General features: G+C 43.1%; 1 protein-coding gene across 2 annotated transcripts in view; it reads left to right on the forward strand.

Moving 5' to 3' along the window:
* LOC127567475 (EF-hand calcium-binding domain-containing protein 14-like) overlaps positions 1-26,074 on the forward strand; it is a 64,744-nt gene that overhangs the window by 34,410 nt on the left and 4,260 nt on the right. The window contains exons 6-9 of one of the 2 annotated variants that reach the window (XM_052010433.1): positions 339-512; positions 6,810-6,899; positions 12,700-12,895; positions 14,247-14,333. In XM_052010433.1, the coding sequence (XP_051866393.1) occupies positions 339-512; positions 6,810-6,899; positions 12,700-12,895; positions 14,247-14,333 (547 nt within the window). The remainder of the gene's footprint in view (positions 1-338; positions 513-6,809; positions 6,900-12,699; positions 12,896-14,246; positions 14,334-26,074) is intronic. The other variant, XM_052010434.1, reaches the window with a different exon arrangement.

Below are 26,074 nucleotides of genomic sequence, written 5' to 3' on the forward strand. Positions count from 1 at the left end.
GAAGCATCTGAACAAACACTTACATCACCAAGGCATAGAAGGTCATGGACTAAATGCTGATAAATGGGATTAGTATAGAAAGGTACTTGGTGGTCAGCATGGATATGGTTGGTGAAGAGTGAACTGAGGTAGATATTAGTCTAATGGTGCATTTGCTTTCTCTTCTATGAACATCAAAATGCACCAAAGGCCTCACCCACAAACAGACACTGTGAACTATACTGAAGTGGACATTGCCAATGTACAGATAATGCTGACTTAAAATGCACTGTACCTCAATGTTTTGATCAATAACAGACCAAGTCTAACTGACACTGATATTTCTGTTCGTTCTGCAGGACCTGTCTAGGCTTTATAAACTTATGCACAAACTGAATGGATCTACTGTCTCCAGTCTGCTAGTAATGAAGGATGAAATTCATGAGCTTCGCAACCTAACATTTGATCTCTCTTACAAGTTCAGAACTATGGAAATAAGTCTGAATTCTCTAACAGAGAGAACAAACACACAGGTTTAGTATCAGATTTCTTAATTCATTTGCTTAGATAATACTGACAATAATCTTGGAGTGTCCTAATTTATATGCAGCTTCAGATTCTGTCAAGGTTTGGTCAACAGGATCAAGAGAGCTGTTCTACAGCAGGTATATAAGGCTACATTAAAAGGATAGTGGCATGTAGCCAGAAAGAGCAGAGGAGTGAGACTAATAGGCTGACTTTTTCAAAGAACAGTCTTTGAAATTTGGAAGGTCTCTTAAATGGCTGGCACACAACCGTGGTATAACATTGAAATAACCACTCCAGCTCAGGTTGTGGGTAGAATGGCCACCCCCTACCTCTGATCCGCTGATCCATCCAGTGGGTTGGAATCAGGCTGAGAGGGCTTAGAATGTTTTAAATCTTTTCCTCTCACCTGATTTGACCTCACCTCAGAAGTGCCTTTAAGCCAAATGGCTTCTTTCTGTACTGTATCAGTCTATAAATCAACTGGATCTTTCATTATTACCTACTTTCCAATCAGTTTTTGACCATCTATCATATAGGGGTAGAAATGCTGGTGGGCTAAAGGCACAAAATAATACCTGTTATGCATGGTGGTACTCTTCCAAAATTTGACTTCTTTGTCTTCAGAGCAGGCTGTAACATGTCAGCACTATCACATCATTCCTAGTATACCTACCTATTGTTTATTTTCCAAATTTTTTTTTACCATAAATACTGTTCCCATGAAATAGCTAGAATTTTCAATGTCCAATAAAGTATACAAGATAGATAATGCAGTATATTCCAGGTTTGTATTTTAGATGTTCTTCATGTGAAGCACAGAAGTTCATTATATTTACACTTGTATAGCAGAAGCTATAAAGTAATATTAACATTTACTAATTTTAAGAATGACAACTAACAGTTTGCAAGCTACAGTTTTAGTTCTTCAGAGTTCACTGATTTTATTACACAGAGGAAGGAATTGGTAATGTTGCAAGAAATAATAAAATGCAGAGTGCAGCCAAAGTTTGTGAATCCCTGTGGATGGAATTTCACTCCCACACAGTTATCAGTGTACAATCATTGTCCGTCCTTCTGGATCACCTGCTTCAGTCCTTGTAGATACTTCTCCTGCTTCTCATCATTTGAGGCAGATTGTCCTCTTGTTTGTTTTTCTGTTTTGAGAATAATTGCCATGACTGAGGTAAAGGTTTGTTGTACAGAATTCCTGCCTCTTTTGTACCCAACATAGGGAGTCATATTAAACACACAAAAGAGGTGAGGTCAAATCAGGTGAGAGGTAAAGATTTAAAACATTCTAAGCCCTCTCAGCCTGACTCCAACCCACCGGATGGATTGGTGGATCAGCAATAGGGGTGGCCATTCTACCCACAACCAGAGCTGGAGTGGTTATTTCAATGTTACACCACAGTTGTGTGCCAGCCATTTAAGAGACCTTCCAAGTTTAACCCTGGCTATCCAAACTAGCCAAGCCTCAATAAATTAAGCAGATAAAAGAAGGCAAGGCAGTTTTGTGGAAAACTTTAGTGCAATCAGAAAACTGAATTAGGAGCAGGCTCCTCAGAACTGCTGCACCATTTAATAAGATTGGGTCATCTGATTTGCAGCACTGCTTGTGGGCCAGGGGAGTCCTTCCTCCCAGATCCCAAGCTTATCCATCTCCATCCTAGCATCTTTCTCAAGCCCCCATGATCCATCTCCCCACTGGTCACCATGATATCATGTATCTGACCAACTCCACTACCAAGGTTGTAGTTCCATTACCCTCCTCCCAGTATCCAAGAAGTGATGATCACCACCTCCACCTGAACTAACATTTTAACTAAAAGCATCAACTAGAACCTTAATGGGCAGATGTATGAATGTACCTTTGCCACATGGACTGCAGTGGTCCGAGCTGGCATTTCACCACCACCAAGGGCATGTGATAGAGGAGACGAGCCGACATAGGCCCCCATACCTGAATACCCATCGATATTAAAAAAATAGGTTCTGGGTAAGCACATTTAACCAAAGTGTTAAGACTGCCTCAGAAGGTTGCTCTAAAAGCTGGAAAATTTGGATTCCTGTGCATTCCCAACACCACCACTTTCCTAAGAACAATTATAGTTGGTTTGTAAGTGATAGCCTCACCAGCAATACCCATCTCCAGCGGATGAATTAAAGATAATTCTGAACAACTGGTAGCCAGCTTGCTACTGAAAAAAAAGACTACAGAGGTAATTGCAAAGTTTGAAGCCAAAGGTTCAGAATGAAGTGGAGGTTTCCTTACTTTATCCAACATCCAATGCAACAAGGAAATCCTTATACCTCTGATGTCAAGTGGTTGCATAGCTCTGTTCCAGAGGTAAAAGATCTTTTCTGCCACTGTGCATGCTGAATGAAGCATAGCAATCTACAAAAAACAGGCACTGCAATGAAATGACTATCACTTTGATGAACTTCAGGATGAATTTCCAAGGCAACACCTCCAGGTTATTTACATAGCAATCATTGGATTATATTTCCTGCCACAGCAATACCCTCATTATCCCAGACCAGTGACATCACCATTGCTGCAAAGTGCCTTGACCACATACAGGACAGAAACGAGTGAGGAATCACAGGTGCTGACAATAAGAGATGGGACAGTCTTGGAATTTGAGGGGTGGGGTTATCTGGTCAGGGACATGGCTTCCAGCATTCAGATGAAGTCTGTGATATCAGAGAGTGAAGAAGAAAGCCAAGCAAAGGTACTGAGGATTCAGAAAATTGGCCTTCAACTAGTGAGGTTGAGGGAAACACCATTTTACCTGGAGCTAGAATCTGCAGCAACAAGTTAAAGACACACCGATGTGAGACAGGAGCAACCTGTAAAGTGGAAGAAACAACAAACAGAGGAGGAAGGTTCCTAAACCAAGAGTTTTAAAACATGGGGGTTTTTAATGCATGCGTGGTGACCAGAACAATTATATATAAATATATGTCATGGAACGATACAACTTCTGGATGCATGCCATTGACCTCAGCTCTTCGACTCCACCACTACACTCAGTCCCAAGACCACCCATTTTGTTCAACACACCTTCAACCATTTCTAAATCTCTTACTTTAAAATTCTTTTACTCTAACTTACTGGTGTCTAACTATGGAACTACATTTGTAGGGTTTGGTAATTAAGAAAATTTCTCTTGATAGGAGTACTAGAGATAAGATGATAACAGAATGAATAACCTAATGAATCTCTTTGGACTACCTTCAATGCCAGTATATGTTTTCTTAAATAAGGAGAGCAAAACTGTGCACAGTACTAAAGGTATGGCCTCACCTGAACTCTGTACAATTGTAACAATATTTTCATATTTCTAAACTCCACTCCCTTGCGATAAAGATCGCTATATGTTATTTGCCTTACTGCACCTACTTTTTGTGATTCATGCTCAAGAACAGCCAGATCTCTCTGTACTTCAATCATCATTAACCTTTCTCAATTTATAGATTCATTGAGTCATAGTTATACAGCACATGAACAGGCTCTTTGGTCCAACTTGACCATGCCGACCAAGATGTCTATCCGCACTAATCCTATTTGCCTACATTTGGCCCATATACCTCTAAACCTTACCTATCCATGTACCTGTCCAAATGTCTTTCAAGCATTGTAATTGTACCTGTTTCTACTACTTTCTCTGGCAACTCGTTTCATATACCCACCACCCTCTGTGTGAATAACTTGCCCCTCAGATCCCCTTTAAATTTTTCTCCTCTCTCCTTAAACCTATGCACTCTAGTTTTAGACCACTCTTCTACCTCAGGAAAAGACTGTGACCATCTACCCTACCTATACCCTTCATGATTTTCTAAACCTCTATAAGGTCACCCCTCAGCCTCCTTTATTCCAAGAAAAATAGTCCCAACCTATCCAATCTCTCCTTATAATTCAAGCCCTCTAGTCCAGGCAACATCCTGTGAATTTTTCTACACCCTCCATAGCTTAATCATATCCTTCCCATAGCAACCAGAATTGACCACTATACTCCAAGTGCAACCTAACCAATGATTTATACAATTGTAACAGGATGTCCCAATTCCTATACTATGTATCTCAGCTGATGAGGGCAAGCATACCATATTGCCTTCTTCACTACTCTGTCTACCTGTATCAAGGAACTATGGACTTGTACCCTAAAGTCTCACTGTACAATAACATTCTTCAGGGCCCTGCCATTCACTGCGTATGTTGTGGACCAGTTTAACTTCCCAAAATGCATCACTTTGCACTTGTCTAAGTAAAATTCTATGAGCAATACCCTTGCCCACTTTCCCAATTGATCTAGATCCTGTTGTAACCCTAGACATCCTTCTTCACTGTCCACTACACCACCAATTTAGGTATCATCTGCAAACTTACTGATCATGCCACTTACATTCCATCCAACTCAATATGATGAAGAGTCTTGACCCAAAACGTCAACTATTTCCCTCCATAGCTGCTGCCTCCAGCATTTTGTGTGTGTTGCTCCAGATTTCAGCATCTGCAAAATCTCTTGTGTGAGCCACCCTATAAACTTCCAGTACCTCATCCATGACTAACAAAGATTCAAAGGTCTCTGCCATGCCCCAGCAATCTTCTCCCTTGCTTCCCACAATGTACTAGGATACACTTGGTCAGGTCCTGGGAATTTATCCACCTTTCTGCACTTCAGAACTGCCAAAAACTCCTCCATAATGTCATATGTGTCAGGATATCACTGTTCTCTTTTTTTGAACTCACTAGCTATTTGGATAATAATCTACCCTTAGTTTCCTCTTACTGAAGTGCATAATCTCACACTTTCCCATATTAAACTTTATTTTCCAATTTTTTCTCACCTGTTCCAGCTATCTGTATCCTGTTGCAAGGTCCAACTATACTTATCACAACATGCCCTCCCACCTATTTTTGTGTCATTGGTAAACTTGAATACCACACACTCTTCTCCCTGCTCCATAAATAGTTGAGGGCGTAGAACTGACCCTTGAGCGCTCTACTAGTTACATCCTTCCAACCTGGAAAAAACCCATTTATTCCAACTGTCTTCTGTGCAATAACCAATCTTCAATCCATGCTAACCCACATCCCCTAATATCATATGCTCTTATCTTGTCCACTAGCCTTTCATGTGGCACTTTGTTAGATGCTTTCTGGAAATCCAAATATATTGAATCTACATGTTACCTCCTGTTAAATCTACTTGTTACACCCTTTTTAAAAAAAAGCTCTAGCAAATATGTCAGACAGGATTTACCTTTCATAGAACCATGCTGACTTTGTTTGATTACATTAAGCTTCTCTTTTTTTTCCAATATTATGGACTCCAGCATCTTGCCAACAACAGAAGTTAAGTAAATAGGCCTATAGATACCTACTTCTTGTCTTCCACCTTTATTGACCAATAGAGTCACCCTTGGAATTCTTCAATCCTCTGATACCTTCCCTGAATACAATAAGCTTTGGAAAAGGCTCCGCTATATTTGCAGCAGCTTTCTTTAAACCATTCCTTTATACCATTATGAACACTAAATCCTACCTTTACTCTGAAATTAACATGCTTGCTAACTTCTTTGTTACCTTTGGATCAGGTACATTGAAGGATACTTTCCTGCTTTTGCTGTTTTTGCCGTTATGGGGTAATTAAAGATGACTAATTTAGGGTGTAATGGATTTCAGACCAAAAGGTTTCTGACATATTTGATAACTGCATCTGGTTTCACACTAACCAAGTACCCATTGGCTATGCCATTTGCAGGGCTGTTTGGAAGCAAGGTGGAATGGGTTGTCATATGTTGCATTTATGGTGTACAGGGTATTTTTGTACAGGGTCCATCATCCAGTTCATGTCCAGAGCCAATTAAACTGGACCATTTTCTTTGTGCTGTGCAACTAAAAGAAATAGTTGATTACATTATCCCTTAAATTGAGGAAAGGAATTTGATATATACGTTCTATTCATTATGCACAGTCATTTCTGTCCTTTAAACTTTATTTCCAGTAACAGAAGGAATAATACATCTCAATCCTTAATTTTTAATCTCGGACACCTGGCAGACTGGTCACTTGCTCAACCTACCTCGATTTATGATTCTTTCCATAGAACGCTTTACTCCTTCATTGATATAGGTGTGCCTGCAAGAAACTTTCAAATTGTCACATGATGATTTTTTCAACCTAAACAGATAAAATTGGACACATGAAAAACAACATTATTAACATCTAAATCAGACATCTTCAGAAAAATGTAAGGTTTCTTTCAGAAGGTGACAAACAGTCTCTTTTGTTTTAGACCACTGAGTTGGATCAGTTTGAAGAATCACTGGAAAGATTGCTCAATATTTCAGAAAATTTGAAATCTCACCAAGGTCAACTGGAGCAGGTTTGTATCGTTTACTAATTTTGCATCTTTGAGAAACATGTAAAGTTTAGATCACTAAATAGGTCACAGTGTTTCAGTAACACCCGAAAATAAGCTGCCCCGTTGTTTCTTATGAGTAGATGCTATTAATGTACAGACAACGTGTTCAGGTATCTGTCCCATCAATTTTGGGTTGGTACTATGTTTTCAATCTGCAAGGTAATTTAAAAGAAATGGAGTTTAAAGTATTGCATATTTTTCTGTAACTGTCTTGTTCAGATGGACCGAATCAACATGGCTTAACTTTTAATGGAAAGGATGTCCTTCGAAATGTAGCTTTGCAGCTGATATGGATAAAACAAGGATTGAAGACTATCCAGTTGCGTGTATGCTTTCAGTTTTCAATGAAAGAAGGAATGTTTTGCATTTAAAGACACCTTTTTACTAATCATATACTGCAGACATTTTTCTCAAGACAGTGGAGGAGGCCATTCTGTACGTCAGTCTGTGCTGACTCTGAGATCAATGCCATGAATCCCATTTTCCTACTTACCTCCTATAACTGATCCTCTCTCACATCCTCATCAACTCCCCTTAATCCTTGTACCACACATTTACAGCAGCCAATTAACTTATTAACCAGCACGTCTTCAGGATGTGGAAGGAAACCATATGAGAGCACCCAGGGTAAGTACACAAGGTCACAGACAGACCAAGGTCACAATGAGTGCACGATTGGATTACCGGACAACATTGGGGTCAGGATGGAACCTGGAACCCAAGAACTGCAAGGCAGCTGTGTGGCAGCACCACTATTGCCTGCTGTGCCATGGTGCTGCCTAATTGCTACACCACTGTCCAATCTCAGGACACCTCAAAGTGCTTTACAGCCAATTAAACCCATTTTGAATGGCAGTCATTGTTGTAATTTAGAAACAAAGGAATTCAAAGTGATAAATTCAACCAAGCTAAACAAAACCAGTTTTCTTAAAAATTGCTTGCTTTCTGTAAACTCAGCCAGGAAAGTTGTGTTCCAAAGATGACGGCATTCCATACTGCAACTCTTAAGGATATTGTTATTCTGTATTACCCTGTTTTCTCCTTGTAATAAATTTAATATATGTATGCAAGTATTGACCCATGTTCAAATATATGGTGTGAATTTCTCTGCAGTTGCATCTGGCTGACTGTCAGGCTTATAATTCTTAATGTTAGGAGTCACTTCTTTATAATTAAAATACTTTAACTATTTTTAATGAGCACCATTATTTCCTGTTATTAGAGGGATAGGGATAACTAAGTCCTTAGAACATAGAACACTACAGCACAGTACAGGCCCTTCGGTCCACGATGTTGTGCCAACATTTTATCCTGCTCTAAGATCTAGCTAACCCTTCCCTCCCACATAGCCCTCCATTTTTCTATCATTCGTGTCTCTTATATGTCCCTAGTGCATCTGCCTCCACCATTTCTGCCGGCAGTGCGTTCCACACACCCACCACTCTCTGTGTAAAAAAAAAACTTACCTCTGACATCCCCCTTATATCTTCCCTCAATCACCTTAAAATTATGACCCCTTGTGTTAGCCATTTTCGCCCTGGGAAAAAATTCTCTGACTGTCCACTCGATCTATGCTCTTTCATCCTCCTTATCCACCTTCTCTCCAAAGAGAAAAGCTCTAGCTCACTCAACCTTTCCTCATACAATCCAGGCAGCATCCTGGTAAATCTCCTCTGCACCCTCTCGAAAGCTTCCACAGCCTTCCTATAATGAGGCAACTAGAACTGAACACAAGATAAAATAAGATATCTTTATTAGTCATATGTACATCGAAACACACAGTGAAATGCATCTTTTGCGTAGAGTGTTCTGGAGGCAGCCCAGCCCAGCACAATACTCCAAGTGTGGTCTAACCAGAGTTTTATAGAGCTGCAGCATTGCTCTTGAACTCAATACCCTGACTAATGAAGGCCAACGCACCATACACCTTCTTAACAACTGTATCGACCTGCGCAGGAACCTCGAGGGATCTATGGATGTGGACCCATCCCTCTGTTCCTCCACACTGCTAAGAGTCCTGCCATTAACCTTGTATTCTGCCTTCAAATGCGATCTTCCAAAGTGTATCACTTCACACTTTTCCAGGTTGAACTCCATCTGCCACTTCTCAGCCCAGCTCTGCATCCTATCAATGTCCTGTCGTAACCTACAGCAACCTTCTACACTATCCACAACACCACCAAATGTCACCTGTAAACTTACTAACCCATCCTTCCATATCCTCGTCCAAGTCATTTATAAAAATCACAAAGAGCAGGGGTCCCAGAACAGATCCCTGCAGAACACCACTGGTCACCAACCTCCAGGCAGAATACTCACCATCTATAACAACCCTGTCTTCTATGGGTGACCCAATCCTGAATCCACACAGCCAGGTTTCCCTGGATCCTATGCCTCCTGACTTTCTGAATAATCTTCCATGAGGAACCTTATCAAACACCTTACTAAAATCCATGTACACACATCCACTGCTCTACTTTCATCAGTGTGCTTTGTCACATCCTAAAAGGATTCAATCAGGCTCGTGAGGCACGATCTGCCCCTCACAAAGCCATGCTGACTGTGCCTAATCAGCCCATGCTTCTCTAATTGCCCATAAATCCTGTCTCTAAGAACCTTCTCCAGTAATTTGCCCACCACTGAAGTAAAACTCACTGCCCTAGCATATCAGCCTGTTGTAAGCCATCCTCACAAACGTCAAGGTCTCGGTCACTGATGAATACTGAAGCACAGTATTCATTAAGGACCTCTTCTATCACTTCCGACTCCAGGCACATGTTTCCTCTTTTATCCCTGATCGCTCCTACCTTCACTCTAGTCATCCTCCTATCCTTCACATATGTGTAAAACGCCTTGTGGTTTTCCCTGATCCTACTGACCAAAGAAAGATTTCTCATGCCCCCTTCTAGCTCCCCTAAGTCCATTCTTATGCTCCCTCCTAGCTACCTTGTAACTCTCCAGAGCCCTGTCTGATCCATGCTTTCTAAACCTTAGGTAAGCTTCTTTCTTCCTCTTGACAAGATATTCTACGTCTCTTGTCAACCACAGTTCCTTCACTCTACCATCCTTACCCTGCATCAATGGGACAAACCTATCCAGAACCCTATGCGAGTACTCCCTAAACAACCTCCACATTTCCGTTATGCACTTCCCCAAGAACATCTGTTCCCAATTTACGCTCCCAAGTTCCTGCCTAATAGCATCATAATTCCCCCTCCCCCAATTAAATACTTTCCCATATCGTCAGCTCCTATCCCTCTCCAAAGCTATGGTAAAGGTCAAGGAGTAATGGTCACCGTCTCCAAAATGCTCTCCCACTGAGAGATCTGCAACCCGTTGAGGCTCATTGCCTAGTACCAGGTCCAGAATGGCCTCTCCTCTAATCGGCCTATCCACATACTGTGTCAGGAATCCTTCCTGGACACACCTAAAACTCTGGCCCATCTATCCCCTTTACACTAAGGAGGTGCTAATCAATATTAGGGAAGTTGAAGTCACCCATGACAACAACCCTGTTATTTTTGCACCTCTCCAAAATCTGCCTCCCAATATGCTCCTCAGCATCTCTGCTGCTACTGGGGGGTCTGTAGAATACTCCCAAAAGAGTGATCGCTCCCTTCCTGTTTCTGACTTCCACCCACACTGACTCAGTAGACAATCCCTCCAGGATGTCCTCCCTTTCCACAGCTGTGACACTGTCCCTGATTAGCAAAAATACTCCCCCACCTCTTTTACCTCCGTCCCTGTCCCTTTTGGAACATCTAAACCCCGGAATATCCAGCAGCCATTCCTGCCCTTGTGACAGCCAAGTCTCTGTAATGGCCACCACGTTGTAGTTCCATGCACTTACCCATGCTCTAAGTTCATCACCCCTGTTCCTGATACTTCTCGCATTAAAGTTGACACACTTCAGCCCATCCAACTGACTGCAATTTGGCCCTTTCAAACTGCCTATCCTTCCTCACAGTCTTTCTACATGTTGCATCTACTTGTAAATTAAATGCACCAACATCTGACCTATCACTCAGGTTCTCATCCCCCTGCCAAACTAGTTTAAACCCTCCCCAACAGTTTGAGCAAACCTTCCCGTAAGAATATTGATCCCCCTCCAGTTCAGGTGTAATCCATCCCTTTTGTACACGTCATAACTTCCCCAGAAGAGATCCCAATTATCAACAAATCTGAAACCCTGCCCCTGCACCAATTCCTTAGCCACGCATTCATCTGCCCGATCAACCCATTCTTACCTTCACTGGCGTGTGGCACAGGCAGCATTCCAGAGATTATTACCCTTGGTCCTACTTTTCAGCTTCCCACCCAGCTCCCTGTGTTCCCTTATCAAGACCTCATCTCTTTTCCTACCTATGTCATTTGTACCAATATGTACCATGACCTCTGGCTGTTTGTCCTCCCCCTTCAGAATGCTGTGGACCCGATCCGAGACGTTCCTGACCCTGGCACCCAGGAGGCAACATACCATCTGGGAGACTATTTCATGTCAACAGTATCTCCTGTCTGCCCCCCTTCACTTCTGCGCCACACAACCAGGGTCAACGCCAGAGACCTGGTCATTGCGGCTTTTCCCTGGTGGGTCATCCCCCCCCCCCCCAGCAGTACTCAAGGGAATGACCACAGGGGTACCCTGCACTACCTGCCTATTCTCCTTCCTTCTCCTGACAGTCACCCAGCTACCTGCCTCCTGCAGCTTAGGAGTGACTGCCTCCCTGTAGCTCTTATCTATGAACTCCTCATTCTCCTGCAGGAGCCAAAGGTCATCCAGCTGCAGCTCCAGTTCCTTAACATGGTCTGTAAGGAGCTGCAGCTGGATGCACCTCATGCAGATGTAGCTATAATGGAGACAGAATGTCTCCAAGAACTCCCACATCTCACAAGACGAATACACCACTGACCCTGGAGCCTTTCTCACTACTCTGGCCTGGCATTAACTTATCAGAGACTTACCTTCGCCTCTTCATGCTGAAGCCTCTTGAGCCAAAGCCTCAGTCCCCCACTCTAACCCTGGACCACTCACACAATGGCCACTCCCAAAATGGCCACTCTGCTTATACCTGCCTTCCTTTTATTCAATGCTGTTAATTAGCCAATCAACTACTAACATTTTGCAAATGTACCTCTTGTAGACTCTTGTAAGGTGAAACACACAAGCACACACAGAGACCCACCTCTTTTCAAAGGTCCTGCTCCAAATCTGGCTCCAGCTCCCGCCTCTGCAAGGTGAAACTCACAAGCACACTCACAGAGACTCGCCTCATTTCCTGCACACTCACCTCTTTTCCTTGTAATGCATAAAGTCAGACTTAACTTTGATGCTGCTTTAATTTAACTACTGGAGGTACTGAGGAAGAAGAACTTGCTCAGGACATCAGAAAAATGTTCATCTGGGCAGCGTGATGATCAGGAAATTGCCACAATGCAATTTATCTCCATAATGTTTCCTGCTGGAGGAAACAGCTCACAAAGGAGAGCAGTGTAACTGCTAATGATTATTTCAGGAACATCAGAACACTAGGTAAAGGAGCAGGGTTGGGAGGTACAAACCTTTGAGCCTGCTCCACCATTCAGTGACAACATGGTCCACATGGACATTGTGCTGAGCACTGAAGCTACACTATTGTCAGGCATCTTAGACTGAAAATACTTTAAATTCTTCTGATGTCACTAGTTTGCAACTGGAATATTTGTCCACTGTTGGATTATTGGAGTTTCCAAATCCTTACCACTGCTTTTTAATCACACATAGAACTTGGATAGCAATTACCGACAGATCTCTCTGCTGAGGGAAATGGTTTATCAAAGTGAAGATGCTTTGAATCGCACGGATCAACCGGTATCAACCATGGTCCACCTTCAAGCAGAAAGAACCACTGACTCATCTCAGCAGCAGGACAGCAGCAAAACCACATCATCGATGAGTCAAGAGGATGATGTAAAATCAGGTAACTCTTCTGGATGTGGTGAATACTTAATCTCCAAGTTGAATTATGGTGGATGAGGAATATAAGAACACAAGAAATTGGAGCAGGAGTAAAGCATATGTCCCCTTGAAGTTCCTCTGACATGAAATAAGATTGTGGCTGATTTGAACTTGTCCTCAGTTTCACGTTTCCTGTCTGTTCCACAAAACTCTTGACTCCCCATAGATAAATTTGTTTCAGCTTGAATTAGAGAATTAAAAACTTTGAAGAAAAGAAATTCCTCCTCATCTCACCTTACATGGCAAGCCTAATTCTGAAATGATGCCTCCTTGTTCCAGATTCCCCCACAATAGGAAATAGCCCCATGACATCTACCCTGTCACCTCCCCTTAGAATCTTATATGCTTCAATAAGATCATGTCACTCTTCTAAACTCCAGTGAGTATAAGCCAAACGTGTTCAATCTTTCCAGAAGTGACAATCCCTTCTTCCCACAAATCAATCTAATGAACTTTCTCTGAACTCCCTCCAAAGCAAATATATCCTTCCTGAATTAAAGAGACTCAGTACTCAAAATGTGGTCTCTCCAATGCACTGCATAATTGTAGGAAGACTTCCCTATTTTTGCACTCAATCCCACTTTCAATAATGACTGATAATCCCTTTGCCTTCGTAATTACTTGCCATACCCATGTACTGCCTTTCTGTGTTTAATGTAAGAGGACACTCTGTACTGCAGAATTTTATAGTCTTTCTCTACATAAACAATGTTCTGCTTTTTCTATTTTCCTACCACTGCGGATACTCAGATTTTCCCACATTACACTCCATCTGCCAAATTTTTGCTTACTCACTTAATGTTTCTACTTTGCAGACTTTTTGTGTCATCCTCACTGCTACCTTGGCATTATCAGCAAATTCATCTACAATACTCTCACTCTCTTCATCTTAATTATTAACACTTGAGGCCTCACATGGATCCCTGTGGCACCCCACAATTTACTATTTGCCAATCTGAAAATTAGTCACTTCATCCATCTGTCAAGGATGCAAAATCCAATAATTTACCAGTGAACTACTTTGTGAGAACTTCAGACTAAGCTTATTACAATTGCATTTCATAAAACAATAAGTAATATGAAAGTCTAATATCTTTTTGTTCAATGACATTTACAACCCAAGTTTTATAGCCAGGTTAGCCATGCTTCATGCAATTTAAGAAAAAGTTATAGACTGGACTAAAATTTATAGGACTAACTTAGACTAACTTGGACTAACATAGACTGGACTAAGTTTTATCTTTAATTGTCTAGACTTTTGAACTTACATTTTGCATTTTGAAGACATTGCAAATCTATTAATTTACTTGCAGAAAACTATACACCAACCACAGAAGGAACCATGCCTACAACTACAACCAGAAACATAATTTCGATTCCTTCAATAACAAATCTGAAAGGTGGGAAATGCATTAACATTTGCTCCTGTGGCAACATGTTAGCATTTAAAATTGTTTTGAATGAATCTTATAGGAACTGGAGTATTTCCATATGCCGCGTCTGAAACCACAGCAAAATATGTGCAAATATAAATAATTCCTAGGGTGGAGTTTAACACTGGGGCAAATCTGCTGAGGTTTTTCTGGATCTGCTAACAGATGTGCCCCTAACTGGGCATTTCCTGAGTGGAGGCTGTAGAGCAGCAAGGACCACAATACTGCACCTGTGCAACAGGGCAGAGTTCCACAGATTTCCATGTTCTTAGGCTAGAAATCCACCCACTGAGTTTGTGCCTGTTTGACTTAGTGCTGGAAGAAGTCAGGAGCCAGGCCCAGGAGGGGGGGTAAGAAAAGCTTTCTATTTGATTCAGTCAAATTATTTTATATGTTTTAGATTGTTTTTAATTGTGTTTGTTTGTATAGAAGCTAAAGAACATACTTTATTAATGCACTTGACAGGCCCTAACACTCAACTGGATGACTGGCAAAATGTCATGGTAATAAAAATTGTTAAGCTATTTTTGCACATATTCATGCTGAAACAGCTTTTATACAATAAGCAAAATATCAGGTGTTACAGTGGGGACTCTAGTTCTCATTAATTTGCTGATCTGCTGCAGGGTTTGCTCCTCCTTTTTTTGAGTAACAAGGTTAGGGTACCGGTTGTTACTTAAAGACCTAATCGATGGTGATCGTTGCTGTGATGGTTGGTGCACACATGATGATCTCATTTTGTGCATGACTCTCACTGGGAAAACGCTGGGCTGCTATCTTGCCTGGCCCGGTTTCTAAATAGGTGCTATTTCACTTGGAAGTGATTCCTAAAGCATTCTAACTTGTGGAAAATCGTTTTTATGCACAACCTGCACATGAAAATTGGACATTAATCTTGTTTTGTGAGTATATTAATTTTTTTAATTTATTATTTTGTCATTTGATATGGTCCTGAATAATCTTGACAGGAATAATTTTGGCTTTCATAGAAATTCAATTTAAATGGTAGCCTTGGCAGCTGCTGAAGTGAGACATCCTTTCATGGATGTCAAAATCTTTCTGTCAGTGTAGCCAGCTGCCTGTGCTAGGAAAGACCCTGAGATCCTTCCTATAATGGGGCAACCAGAACTGCACACAATACTCCAAGTGTGGTCTGACTAAAGTTTTATACTGCTGCAGCATGACTTCCTTAGTCTTTTACTCAACACCCCTACCAATGAAGGCAAGCGTGCCACACCCCTTTACCACCTTATCCACTTGCGTAGCCACTTTCAGTGAACTGTGAATCTGGACACCAAGATCCCTTTGTACCTCAATGCTATTAAAGAGTCTACCATTAACTGTGTACTTTCTCCTTCCATATGATTTCCTAAAGGGCAAAACCTCACACTTAAACTCCATCTGCCACTTCTTGCCCGTACCTACAGTATAACTGATCTATATCCCTCTCTATTCTTTGATAGTCCTTTACACTATCCACAACTCCACCAATCTTGGTGTCATCCACAAACTTGCTAATCCACCCACCTATATTTTCATCCAAATCATTGATATATATCACAAACAACAGAGGTCCCAGCGCCGATCCTTGGGGAACTCCACTGATCACAGACCTCCAGCCAGAATAACAGCCTTCCATCCTTAGTCTCTGTCTTCTATGGGGAAGCCAGTTCTGAATCCAAACTTGCAATTCACCCTGGATCCCATGCATCTTTACCTTCTGAGTCAACCTACCATGAGCGACCTTATCAAATGCATTACTAAAGTCCATGTAGATAATGTCCACTGCCTTTCTCTCATCAAGCACCTTTGTCACCTCCTCAAAAAAACTCAATCAAGTTTGTAAGGCATGACCTATCCAGTACAAAGCCATGTTGACTGTCCCTAAGCAGGCCATGCCTTTCTCAATGTACATAAATCCTATCCCTCAGTGTCCTCTCCAATAGTTTCCCTACCACTGACATGAGGCTCACTGGCCCATAATGACCTGGATTATCCCTTCTTGAACAAAGGCACAACATTTGCTACTTTCCTTTCCTTTGGGACTTCACCTGTTGCTAGTGAGGACGTAAAGATCCTTGTCAAAGCCCCAGCAATCTCCTTACTTGCTTCTTTCAATATTCTGGAATATATACCATCAGACCCTGGGAACTTATCCACCTTAATGCTTTTCAGTAGATCCAGCACTAATTCCTCCTTAATCTCAAAATGTCCCAGCACATTAGCATGCCCCACTCTGTTTTCACTATCCTCCAAATCCTTCTCCTCAGTAAGTACCAACACAAAGTACTCATTTAGTACCTCAGCCACTTGTTCTGACTCCAAGCACAAATTCCCCAAATTCCCCCCTTTATCCTTGAGTGGACCTACCCTCTCCTTAGTTATCCTAACCTAAGTATAAAATGCCTTGGGATTCTCCTTGATCCTGTTCGCTAAGGACACTTCATGGCCCCTTTTGGCCTTCCTAATCGCCTGCTTGAGCACTTCCTTGCTATCTTTATATTCCACAAGGGCTCAGTCTGATTTTAGCTTCCTAAACCTTACATATGCTTCCTTTTTCTTCCTGATTAAATTTAGGACCTCTTGGGTCATCCAAGGTTCCCTTACCTTACCATCCCCAGCCTTTGGAACATTGTGATCCTGAACTCTGCTCAACTGGTCTTCAAACAACTCCCACATGTCAGGTGTGGACTTGTCCGACAGCAGCTGCTCCCAGTCGATGTCAGTTAGCTCCTGCCTTATCCTGTTTTAATTTGCCCTTCCCCAATTTAGTACCTTCTCGCAAGATCCAATTTTATCCTCACTCATAACTATCTTAAAACATAATGAGTTGTGGTCACTATTCCCAAAATGTTCACCCACTATCAGGTCTGTCACCTGGCCTGGGTCATTTCCCAAAACTAGGTCCAGTATGTTCTCTACTCTAGTTGGACTCTCCAACATGAATACACTGAGAAATCCCACCCCATCTAAGCTTCTTGTATTAAGGAAGTTCCAATTAATACTGAGGAAGTTAAAGTCCCCCACAATGACAACCCTGATGTTCCTGCACCTTTCCATAATCTGTCTACATATCTGTTCCTCCACCTCTTGGTGGCTACTTGGGGGGGGGGGGGGGGGGGAGGGGTTGGGGGAGGGGGTCTATAGTATAGTCCCTTCAACATAATTGCACCTTTCTTAGTTTTGAGCTCCACCCAAATTGCTTCTGTGGATGATCCCTCCAGTATGTCCTCTCTGAGTACTGCTGTGACATTCTCCCTTATCAACAGTGCAACCCCTCCACCTCTTTTACCCTCCTCTCTATCACGTCTAAAACAAAGAAACTCAGGAACGTTGAGCAGCATCCCTCATGCATCCAGGTCCCTGTAATGGCAACAACATTGTAATTCCATGTACTGATCCAGGCTCTAAGTTTATCCTCCTTATCCATAATACACCTAGCATTGAATTGGATTTGGAATTGGAATTGGAATTGGTTTATTATTGTCACTTGTACTGAGGTACAGTGAAAACCTTGTCTTGCATACCGTTCATACAGATTAATTCATTACACAGTGCATTGAGGTAGAACAAGGTAAAATACAGAATGCAGAGTAAAGTGTCATAGCTACAGAGTAAGTGCAGTGCAGGTAAACAATTAAGGCGCAAAGTCATAACGAGATAGATTGTGAATCAAGAGTCCATCTTATCGTACTAGAGAACCATTCAATAGTCATATAACAGCAGGATAGAAGCTGTCCTTGAGCCTGGTGGTACGTGCTTTCAGGCTTTTGTATCTTCTGCCTGATGGGAGAGGGGAGAAGAGAGAATGTCCAGGATGGGTGGGGTCTTTGATTATGCTGGCTGCTTTACCGAGGCAGCGAGAATTATGGACAGAGTACATGGAGGGGAGGCTGGTTTCTGTGACGTGCTGGGCTGTGTCCACAACTCTCTGCAGTTTCTTGTGGTCCCGGGCAGAGCAGCTGCCACACCAGGCCGTGATGCATCCAGATAGGATGCTTTCTATGCTGCATCAATGAAAGTTGGTGAGTGTCAAGGAGGACATGCCAAATTTCTTTCACCTCCTGAGGAAGTAGATACGCTAGTGAGCTTTCTTGGCTGTGGCATCTATGTGGTTGGACCAGGACAGCCTATTGGTGATGTTCACTCCGCAAAACTTGAAGCTTTCAACCCTCTTGACCTCAGTACCGTTGATGTAGAGAGGAGCATGTGCACTGCCCCCTTTCCTGAAGTCAATGATCAGCTCTTTTGTTTTGCTGACATTGAGGGAAAGGTTGTTGTCGTGACACTATGTCACTAACCTCTCTATCTCCTTCTAGTACTCCGACTCATCATTACTTGAGATACGGCCCACTACAGTGGCATCATCTGCAAACTTGTAGATGAAGTTAGAGCGGAATCTGGCCACACAGTCATGAGTGTATAGGAAGTAGAGTGGAGGGCTGATGACACAGCCTTGTGGGGCACCAGTGTTGAGAATAATCCTGCTGGAGGTATTGCTGCCTATCCTCACTGATTGCAGTCTGTTGGTCAGACAGTCAAGGATCCAGTTGCAGAGGGAGGTGTTGAGTCCCAAGTCTCAGAGTTTGATGATGAGTTTGCTTGGAATTATAGAATTGAAGGCAGAGCTGTCTAACATAGGTGTCTTTACTGTCCAGATGCTCCAGAGATGAGTGTAGGGCTAGGGAGATGGCATCCACCGTAGACGTGTTTCGGCGATAGGCGAATTGCAGTGGGTCGAGATTGTCTGGGAGGCTGGAGATAATGCGTGCCATGACCAGCCTCTCAAAGCACTTCATGATTGTGGATGTCAGAGCCACTAGTTGGTAGTCATTAAGGCATGTTACCTTGCCTTTCTTCAGTACCGGCAAGGAGAGGTTAAATATGTCTGCAAATACCCCTGTCAGCTGATCAGCAGAAGATCTGAGCACACGGCCAGGGATACCATCTGGGCCAGATGCTTTCCTTGGGTTCACTCTCCGGAAGGCTGATCTTACATCCTCAAGGGTGACCACAGGTCCAGTTGCCCATTTGTTTTGTAGCCCATTATAGCATGTAAGCCCTGCCACAACTGACGGCTGGTCTGGGACTCGATTTTGGACTGATATTGTCTCTGAGCATCTCTGATAGCTTTACAGAGGTTGTACCTTGATTACTTGTAAAGGTCAGGGTCACATGATTTAAATTCAGCAGTCCTAAACTTCAGTGGGGAGCGGATCTCCCGGTTCATCCATGGTTTCCGGTTTGGGAACACCTGGATTGTCCTCTTTGGTACACAGTCCTCAACACATTTGCTGATAAAGCCTGTGATGGTGGTGGCATACTCACCTAGGCTGGCAGCTGAATCTTTGAACGTGGACAAGTTCACTGACTCAAAGCAGTCATGTCGAAGCTCATCTGCTTCCTCAGACTAGCACTACACGACTCTCTGTACTGGATCCTCCTGTTTCAGTTTCTGTTGTAGGCAGGGAGTAGGAGCACAGCCTGGTGGTCCGATTTCCCAAAGTGAGGGCAAGTGGTGGCTCAGAAGGCATCTTTGATGGTTGTATAGCAGTGGTCAAGGGTGTTTGGGCCCCAGGTGGGACAGGAGACGTGCTGGTAGTATTTTGGTAACACACTCTTGAAGTTGGCCTGGTTGAAGTCACCCGCAATAATGAAGAGGGCCTCAGGGTATCCTGTTTCAAGGCTGTCGACCACAGAGTGCAGGCTTCATGTCTGTCTGGGGTGGGATGTAGACTGCCATCAGGATAGCTGAAGTGAACTCCCATGGCAGGTAGTATGGGAGACACTTCATAGTTAGATATTCCTGGCTGGGTGAACAGGAGCTCACCAGGACCATCACATCCGAGCACCACGAGTTATTGATTAAGAAGCAGACCCCTCTGCCCCTAACTTTGCCTGAGGATGCTGTATGGTCCATTTGGTGAATTGAGAATGGCACAATCAGGTGAAGCAGGTGTAAGCCTCGTTTCAGGGACTGCTGTGATAGGTCTCTTTGGTAGGTCAGTCTTGCCCTTAGTTCATCAACTTTGTTCTCAATGGCCTGGACATTAGCTGGGAGTATGCTGGGGGAGGGGGGTCTTGAATCCATGCTGTTTCAGTCTCACCTGCAGCCCAGCCCCCTTACCATGCTTCTGAGGTAAGGGGCTGCGCCTCATTGGTCTTGGGAGTCCTTGAGTGGAGCCACTTGTACTGGATGGTGATTGCTTAAGGACAGACCTGGAAGACCTGGAAGACCTGGAAGACCTGGAGCGAATACATCTGCACTGGAAGGTAAGTGATTTCTTCTGGACAGACCTGGAATACCAGGCGTGGATTTACCTGGACTGGAAGGTAAGTGACTGCTTAAGGACAGACCTGGAGTGGATTCAGCTGGCCTGTGAGGTAAGTTGTTGTTCCCATACAGGTCTAAAGATCCTGAAGAGGAGTGGACTGCTCAACAGGTAAGTGAGGCATCTAGGGGAGCCTCGGCATCGGGACTTGGCCCCAGGTGCTTCATAGGGTTGGGCTTCTGATCCGGAGGGGCATTGGCACCTTTCGCCCCATCAATCCCACCATGTTTATTGTCCTGTCCCTTGCTGTCCTTCCTTTCAGTCCTGCCTGTCAAACCAGCTTTGACAAGTAAGTCATCCTCTCAAGTTGATGAAGCTGTTACATTTTGTTTTGAATAAGGCTTTGAGAATATTCTTGAAGTGCTTCTTGTATCTTAAATGACAGAACAGCACAGCACAGCACAGGAACAGGTCCTCCGACCCGTGCTCTCTATGCCGACCATGATGCCAATTTAACCTACACATCTGCCTGCACATGGTCTGTATCTCTCCATCCCTGTCTGCTCATGTGTTTGTCTGAATGATTCTTAAACGTTGCTATTCTGATGGTGATCTTTATTTCGAGAGTCCAGTGTCAGACATGTGAGAACTATGGCATGCCCATTGGACCTTGCTGTGTGTAGTTCATGCCTTGATGCTGGAGATGTTGTCCTGACATAGGATATTGAGATTGGTTCAGATATTCTGCCAATACGTTTGGAGGATTTAATAATGGTTGTACCTCTTCAGAGCTTTGAGGTGCCTACTGTAGATAGTCCATTTCTCGAAAGCCTACGGAAGAGTAGGGGTTACTGCTGACTAGTGGAGCACTATAGTGCGGGGTTTGAGGTCTTGGTCTTCACACACTCATTTTCTCAGATAGCATCATGTAGCAGTTGTGGAATGGAGGTGAATTTAACTGAGTAGCCAAATTGAGAAGGATTCATCACAGTCCTTTTTGGTTGGTAAAATCAAAGGTTTTCGTAGGGTTGCAAAAGGCTACAAATAGTGGCTTGTGCTGCTCTCTGCATTTATTTTTTAAACTTGCTTGGTAGAGGATCATGTCTTTTGTATCACTTGACAGACAGAATCCACATTGTGATATGGGAAGTTCAGCCACTGTAAGTAGGCACAGGTCCTTCCCTGTTTCAGATAGCAGGAATGTCTCCCTGAATTAATCTTAATTGGGTGTGTCTCCAATTGTGTCTCGCTGCACAGGTTGATAGGGTGGTAAAGAAGGGGTATGGCATGCATGCCTTTATTAGTCGAGGCATTGAGTTCAGGAGTTGGGAAGTTATGTTGCAGTTTCATAGAACTCTAGTTAGGCCACATTTGGAGTATTGGATTCAATTCTGGTTGCCCCATTGTAGGAAGAATGTGGAGACTTTGAAGAGAGTGTAGAAGAGGTTTACCAGGATGCTGCCTGGATTAGAAGGCATGTACTATAAAGAAAGATTGCGTTGTTTTCTCTGGAGCAATGGAGGTTGGGGGGAGACCAGATAGAAGTTTATGAGATTATAAAAGGCATAGATAAAGTAAACAGCCAGTATCTTTTTCCCAGGGTCAAAATGATTAATACTACAGGGCATGCATTTAAGGTGAGAGGGGAAAGTTCAAATGAGATATGCAGGGCAAGGCTTTTGCACGGAGAGTGGTGGGTGCCTGGAATGTGTTGCCAGGGGTGGTGGTGAAGGCAGATATGACAGAGGCATTTAAGAGGTTCTTAGATAAGAACATTAATGGAGGGATATGGACATTGTGTAGACAGAAGGTTTAGTTTAGTTATGCATTCAATTACTAGTTTAAGTAATTTGGCACAGCATTGTGGTCTGAAGAGCCTGTTTCTGTGCTGTACTGTTCCATGTTCTATATTCTATGTCTCTTTTCCTGAATATGATCATGATTACGATGTCTCTGAGCTCCCCAAGCATGTCCTCCTCTTCCCAGACGTAGGATATGAGGTTGTAAATTTGTCCCAGAAGTTCTTCTTCTATCATGTTTTAGAACTTCAGCAGGAACACTATCCATTCCAGAGGCCTTATTGTTTCTAAGTTGGCAGATGGCTTTTTCAACTTTTTGTCAGTCTAGGGGAATCACTATTTGGTGTAGAATGAAGTCAAGGACTCAAGTGTCAAGGATAGTCTTGGTTGAGGAGTTCTGCAAAGTCTTCCTTCCAGCGACACTAAATACCTTGCTGTGATAAGCTTTCCTCCATTCCTAATTCCCACAGGGTGGGCCTGTGAGGTGTTTGGACAGTGCCGAAGAATCCTCTAAGATCATTGTTCTCCTGTGCACTTTCCACACCTCCATTTGTTTGTTAGGTCACAAATATTTTGTTGAACCTGAGATTTCAGATACCCATAGACCGGACACCGTGGGCATTCTGCGGTTCCTGTCGGCTGGGAAATATCAGGCTGTCTGTGAGACACAATGTGCAGGCAACGGGTCATTTAAAGGCAGAGGAAGGTACAAGAACACAAGAAAATAGGAGCAGGAGGAGGTCATCAGGCCCTTCAAGCCTGCCCACCATTTAATATAATCATGGCTGATCGATACTGGCCTCAATTCCTTCTCAATGCCATTTCTCCATACCCCTCCATTCTTCGATCTACCAAATATTTATCCACCACCACTCTAAATACTTGTAATGATCCAAATTCCATCACCCACTGAGGCAGAGAATTCCAGAGATTCACCACCCTCTGCAAAAGAAATGTCTATGTACTTCAGTTTTAAACGACTGGCCCTTTATATAGTACTTATGTCCCCTTGTTCATGTCTCTTCCACTGGTGAAAACATCCCAACATCTACCCTGTCAAGCCCCCTTGAGGATCTTATATGTTTGAATAAGGTCACCCCCATTCTTCTAAAATCCAAGGAATAGAAGCCTAAACTATTTGTCACTTTGGATAGGACAACACTCTCATCCCAGGAATTACCCTGGTGAATCTCCTTCACCACTGCTGTCAAAGTTGCTATATCTTTTTTTTAAGGGAAGAGCACAACTGCACACAGTATTCCAGGTGAAGCCTTGACAACACCCTGTATAATTGCATCAAAACCTCCCTGTTTTTAAACTCTAATCCCTTTACAATGAAGGCCAAAATGCTGGTTGTCTTCTTAACTACTTGTTAGACTTGCCTGCTAGTTTTTTTGTGATTCATGCATTAGAACACCTCAATCCCTCTGTATTTCACTCATTTGCAGTCTCTCTCCATTTAGAAACATAGAAACATGGAAAACCTACAGCACAATACAGGCCCTTCAGCCCACAAAGTTGTGCCAAACATGTCCCTACCTTAGAAATTACTAGGCTTACCCATAGCCCTCTATTTTTCTAAGCTCCATGTACCTATCCAAAAGTCTCTTAAAAGACCCTATCGTATCTACCTCCACCACCGTTGCTGGCAGCCCATTCCATGCACTCACCACTCTCTGAGTAAAAAACTTACCCCTTACATCTCCTCTTATACCTACTCCCCAGCACCTTAAACCTGTATCCTCTTGTGGCAACCATTTCAGCCCTGGGATAAAGCCTCTGACTATCCACACGATCAATGCCTCTTATCATCTTATACACATCTATCAGGTCACCTCTCATCCTCTGTCGCTCCAAGGAGAAAAGGCCAAGTTCACTCAACCTGTTTTCATAAGGCATGCTCCCCAATCCAGGCAACATCCTTGCAAATCTCTTCTGCACCCTTGCTATGGTTTCCACATCCTTCCTGTAGTGAGGTGACCAGAACTGAGCACAGTACACCAAGTGGGGTCTTACCAGGTTCTGCCTTTTGATTCCTCCAGGCCAGCAACTGATGCCAGCGGTACTCCACTAGTTAGCTCCTTCCAGTCTGAAAAGGACCCATTTATGCCAACTGTTTATTTTCCATGAGAAAGCCAGTTTTTAATCCATTCTAACATACTTCCTTTGATTTATGCACCAACTTCCAATATGGCACCTTGCCAAATGCCTTTTGAAAATCTAAATAGATTATATCTACAGATTGTAAAAACAAACTGCTGGAGGAAATCAATGGGTTGAGCAGCATCTGTGGGGAAGAAATTGTTGATGGTTCAGTTTGAGACCCTGCAGCAGGACTGAGAATGGAGAGAGAAGATAGCTGGTATAAAGAGGAAAGGTGGAGGGGTGAGACAGGGGCCAGTAGGTATAAGGTGGCATCTACAGATTCCCTTCTATCCACTCTACATCACATCTTCAAAGAATTTGAGCAAATTTCTCAAACATGATTTACCTTTCATAAAACCATTTTAACTACGTTTAATTATATACAGCTTTCCTAAAAGCTTTGCTATTTCCTATTTGATTATTGGTTCTAGCATTTCACTATTAAACTAACTGGCCTGGAGTTCCCTGCCTTCGGTCTTCCTCTCTTTTAGAACATTGGAATCATATTGACTATTTTCCAGTTTTCTGGTACCCACCCAGAGTTTAGTGAGTTCTGAAAAATTTCAAGCAATGTGTCCATTATCTCTGCAGCCACATCCTTTGAAACCCTAATGTGCCGTCCATCAGGTCCTGGTGACTTGTCCGCCTTTAACTCCCTGAATTTCTCCAATACTTCACCCCTTGTAATTGGGATTTTTTGTAAAGCACAGAAACAGTCCCTTCTGCTTAGCTCTTAAACAATGTAATTATACCTGCCTCCATCACTTCCTCTGGCAGCTCGTTCCATGTACCCACCGCCCTTCAGTTTCCCCTCAGGTCCCATTGAAGTCTTGCCCCTCTCACCTTAAACCTTTGCCTTCTAGTTTTAGACTCCCCTACTCTGGGAAAAAGACTGTGACCATTCATCTTTTCTATGTCTCTCGTGATTTTATACAACCTTATACCTTCCTACGCTCCGTGGCAAAAAGCCCCAGCCTATCCAGTCTCTTCATATAACTCCAGTCTCTGTAACATCCTTGTGAATCTCTTCTGCTTCCTTTCCAGCTTTATGACATCTTTTTTAGAGCTTGGCAACCATAGCTGCACACAATACTCACCAACATCTTGTACAGCTGTAATATGATGTCCCAATTCATTCACTGCATTCCCCACCCCCGTCCAGACAGGAAGTAATATCCTTGTACCTGTTAGACATGTGTGAGGGCTAAGGCTCCTCTGAAACTAACCTTTGGATCCCTCTACCTGTCTCTTCGACAATCACACCATCTTGTCCCTGACCATTTGCCAGTTTAGAGGTGGTTAATCCAAGGGGTGTGACTGGCTCCTGAAATACTGTGTCCAGGTAATTCTCCCTCTCCCTGATGTGTTGCAGTATTCAGACTCCAGCTCATCGGGCCTGAGCCGAAGTCCCTCGAACAGCCAGCACTTGCTGCAGATGTGCTCACTGTTTACCATAATGGGGTCCACCAGTTGCCATGTTGCAACTGATTAC

The sequence above is a fragment of the Pristis pectinata genome, chromosome 2 (genome assembly GCF_009764475.1).
Source record: "Pristis pectinata isolate sPriPec2 chromosome 2, sPriPec2.1.pri, whole genome shotgun sequence".
NCBI lineage: Eukaryota > Metazoa > Chordata > Chondrichthyes > Rhinopristiformes > Pristidae > Pristis > Pristis pectinata.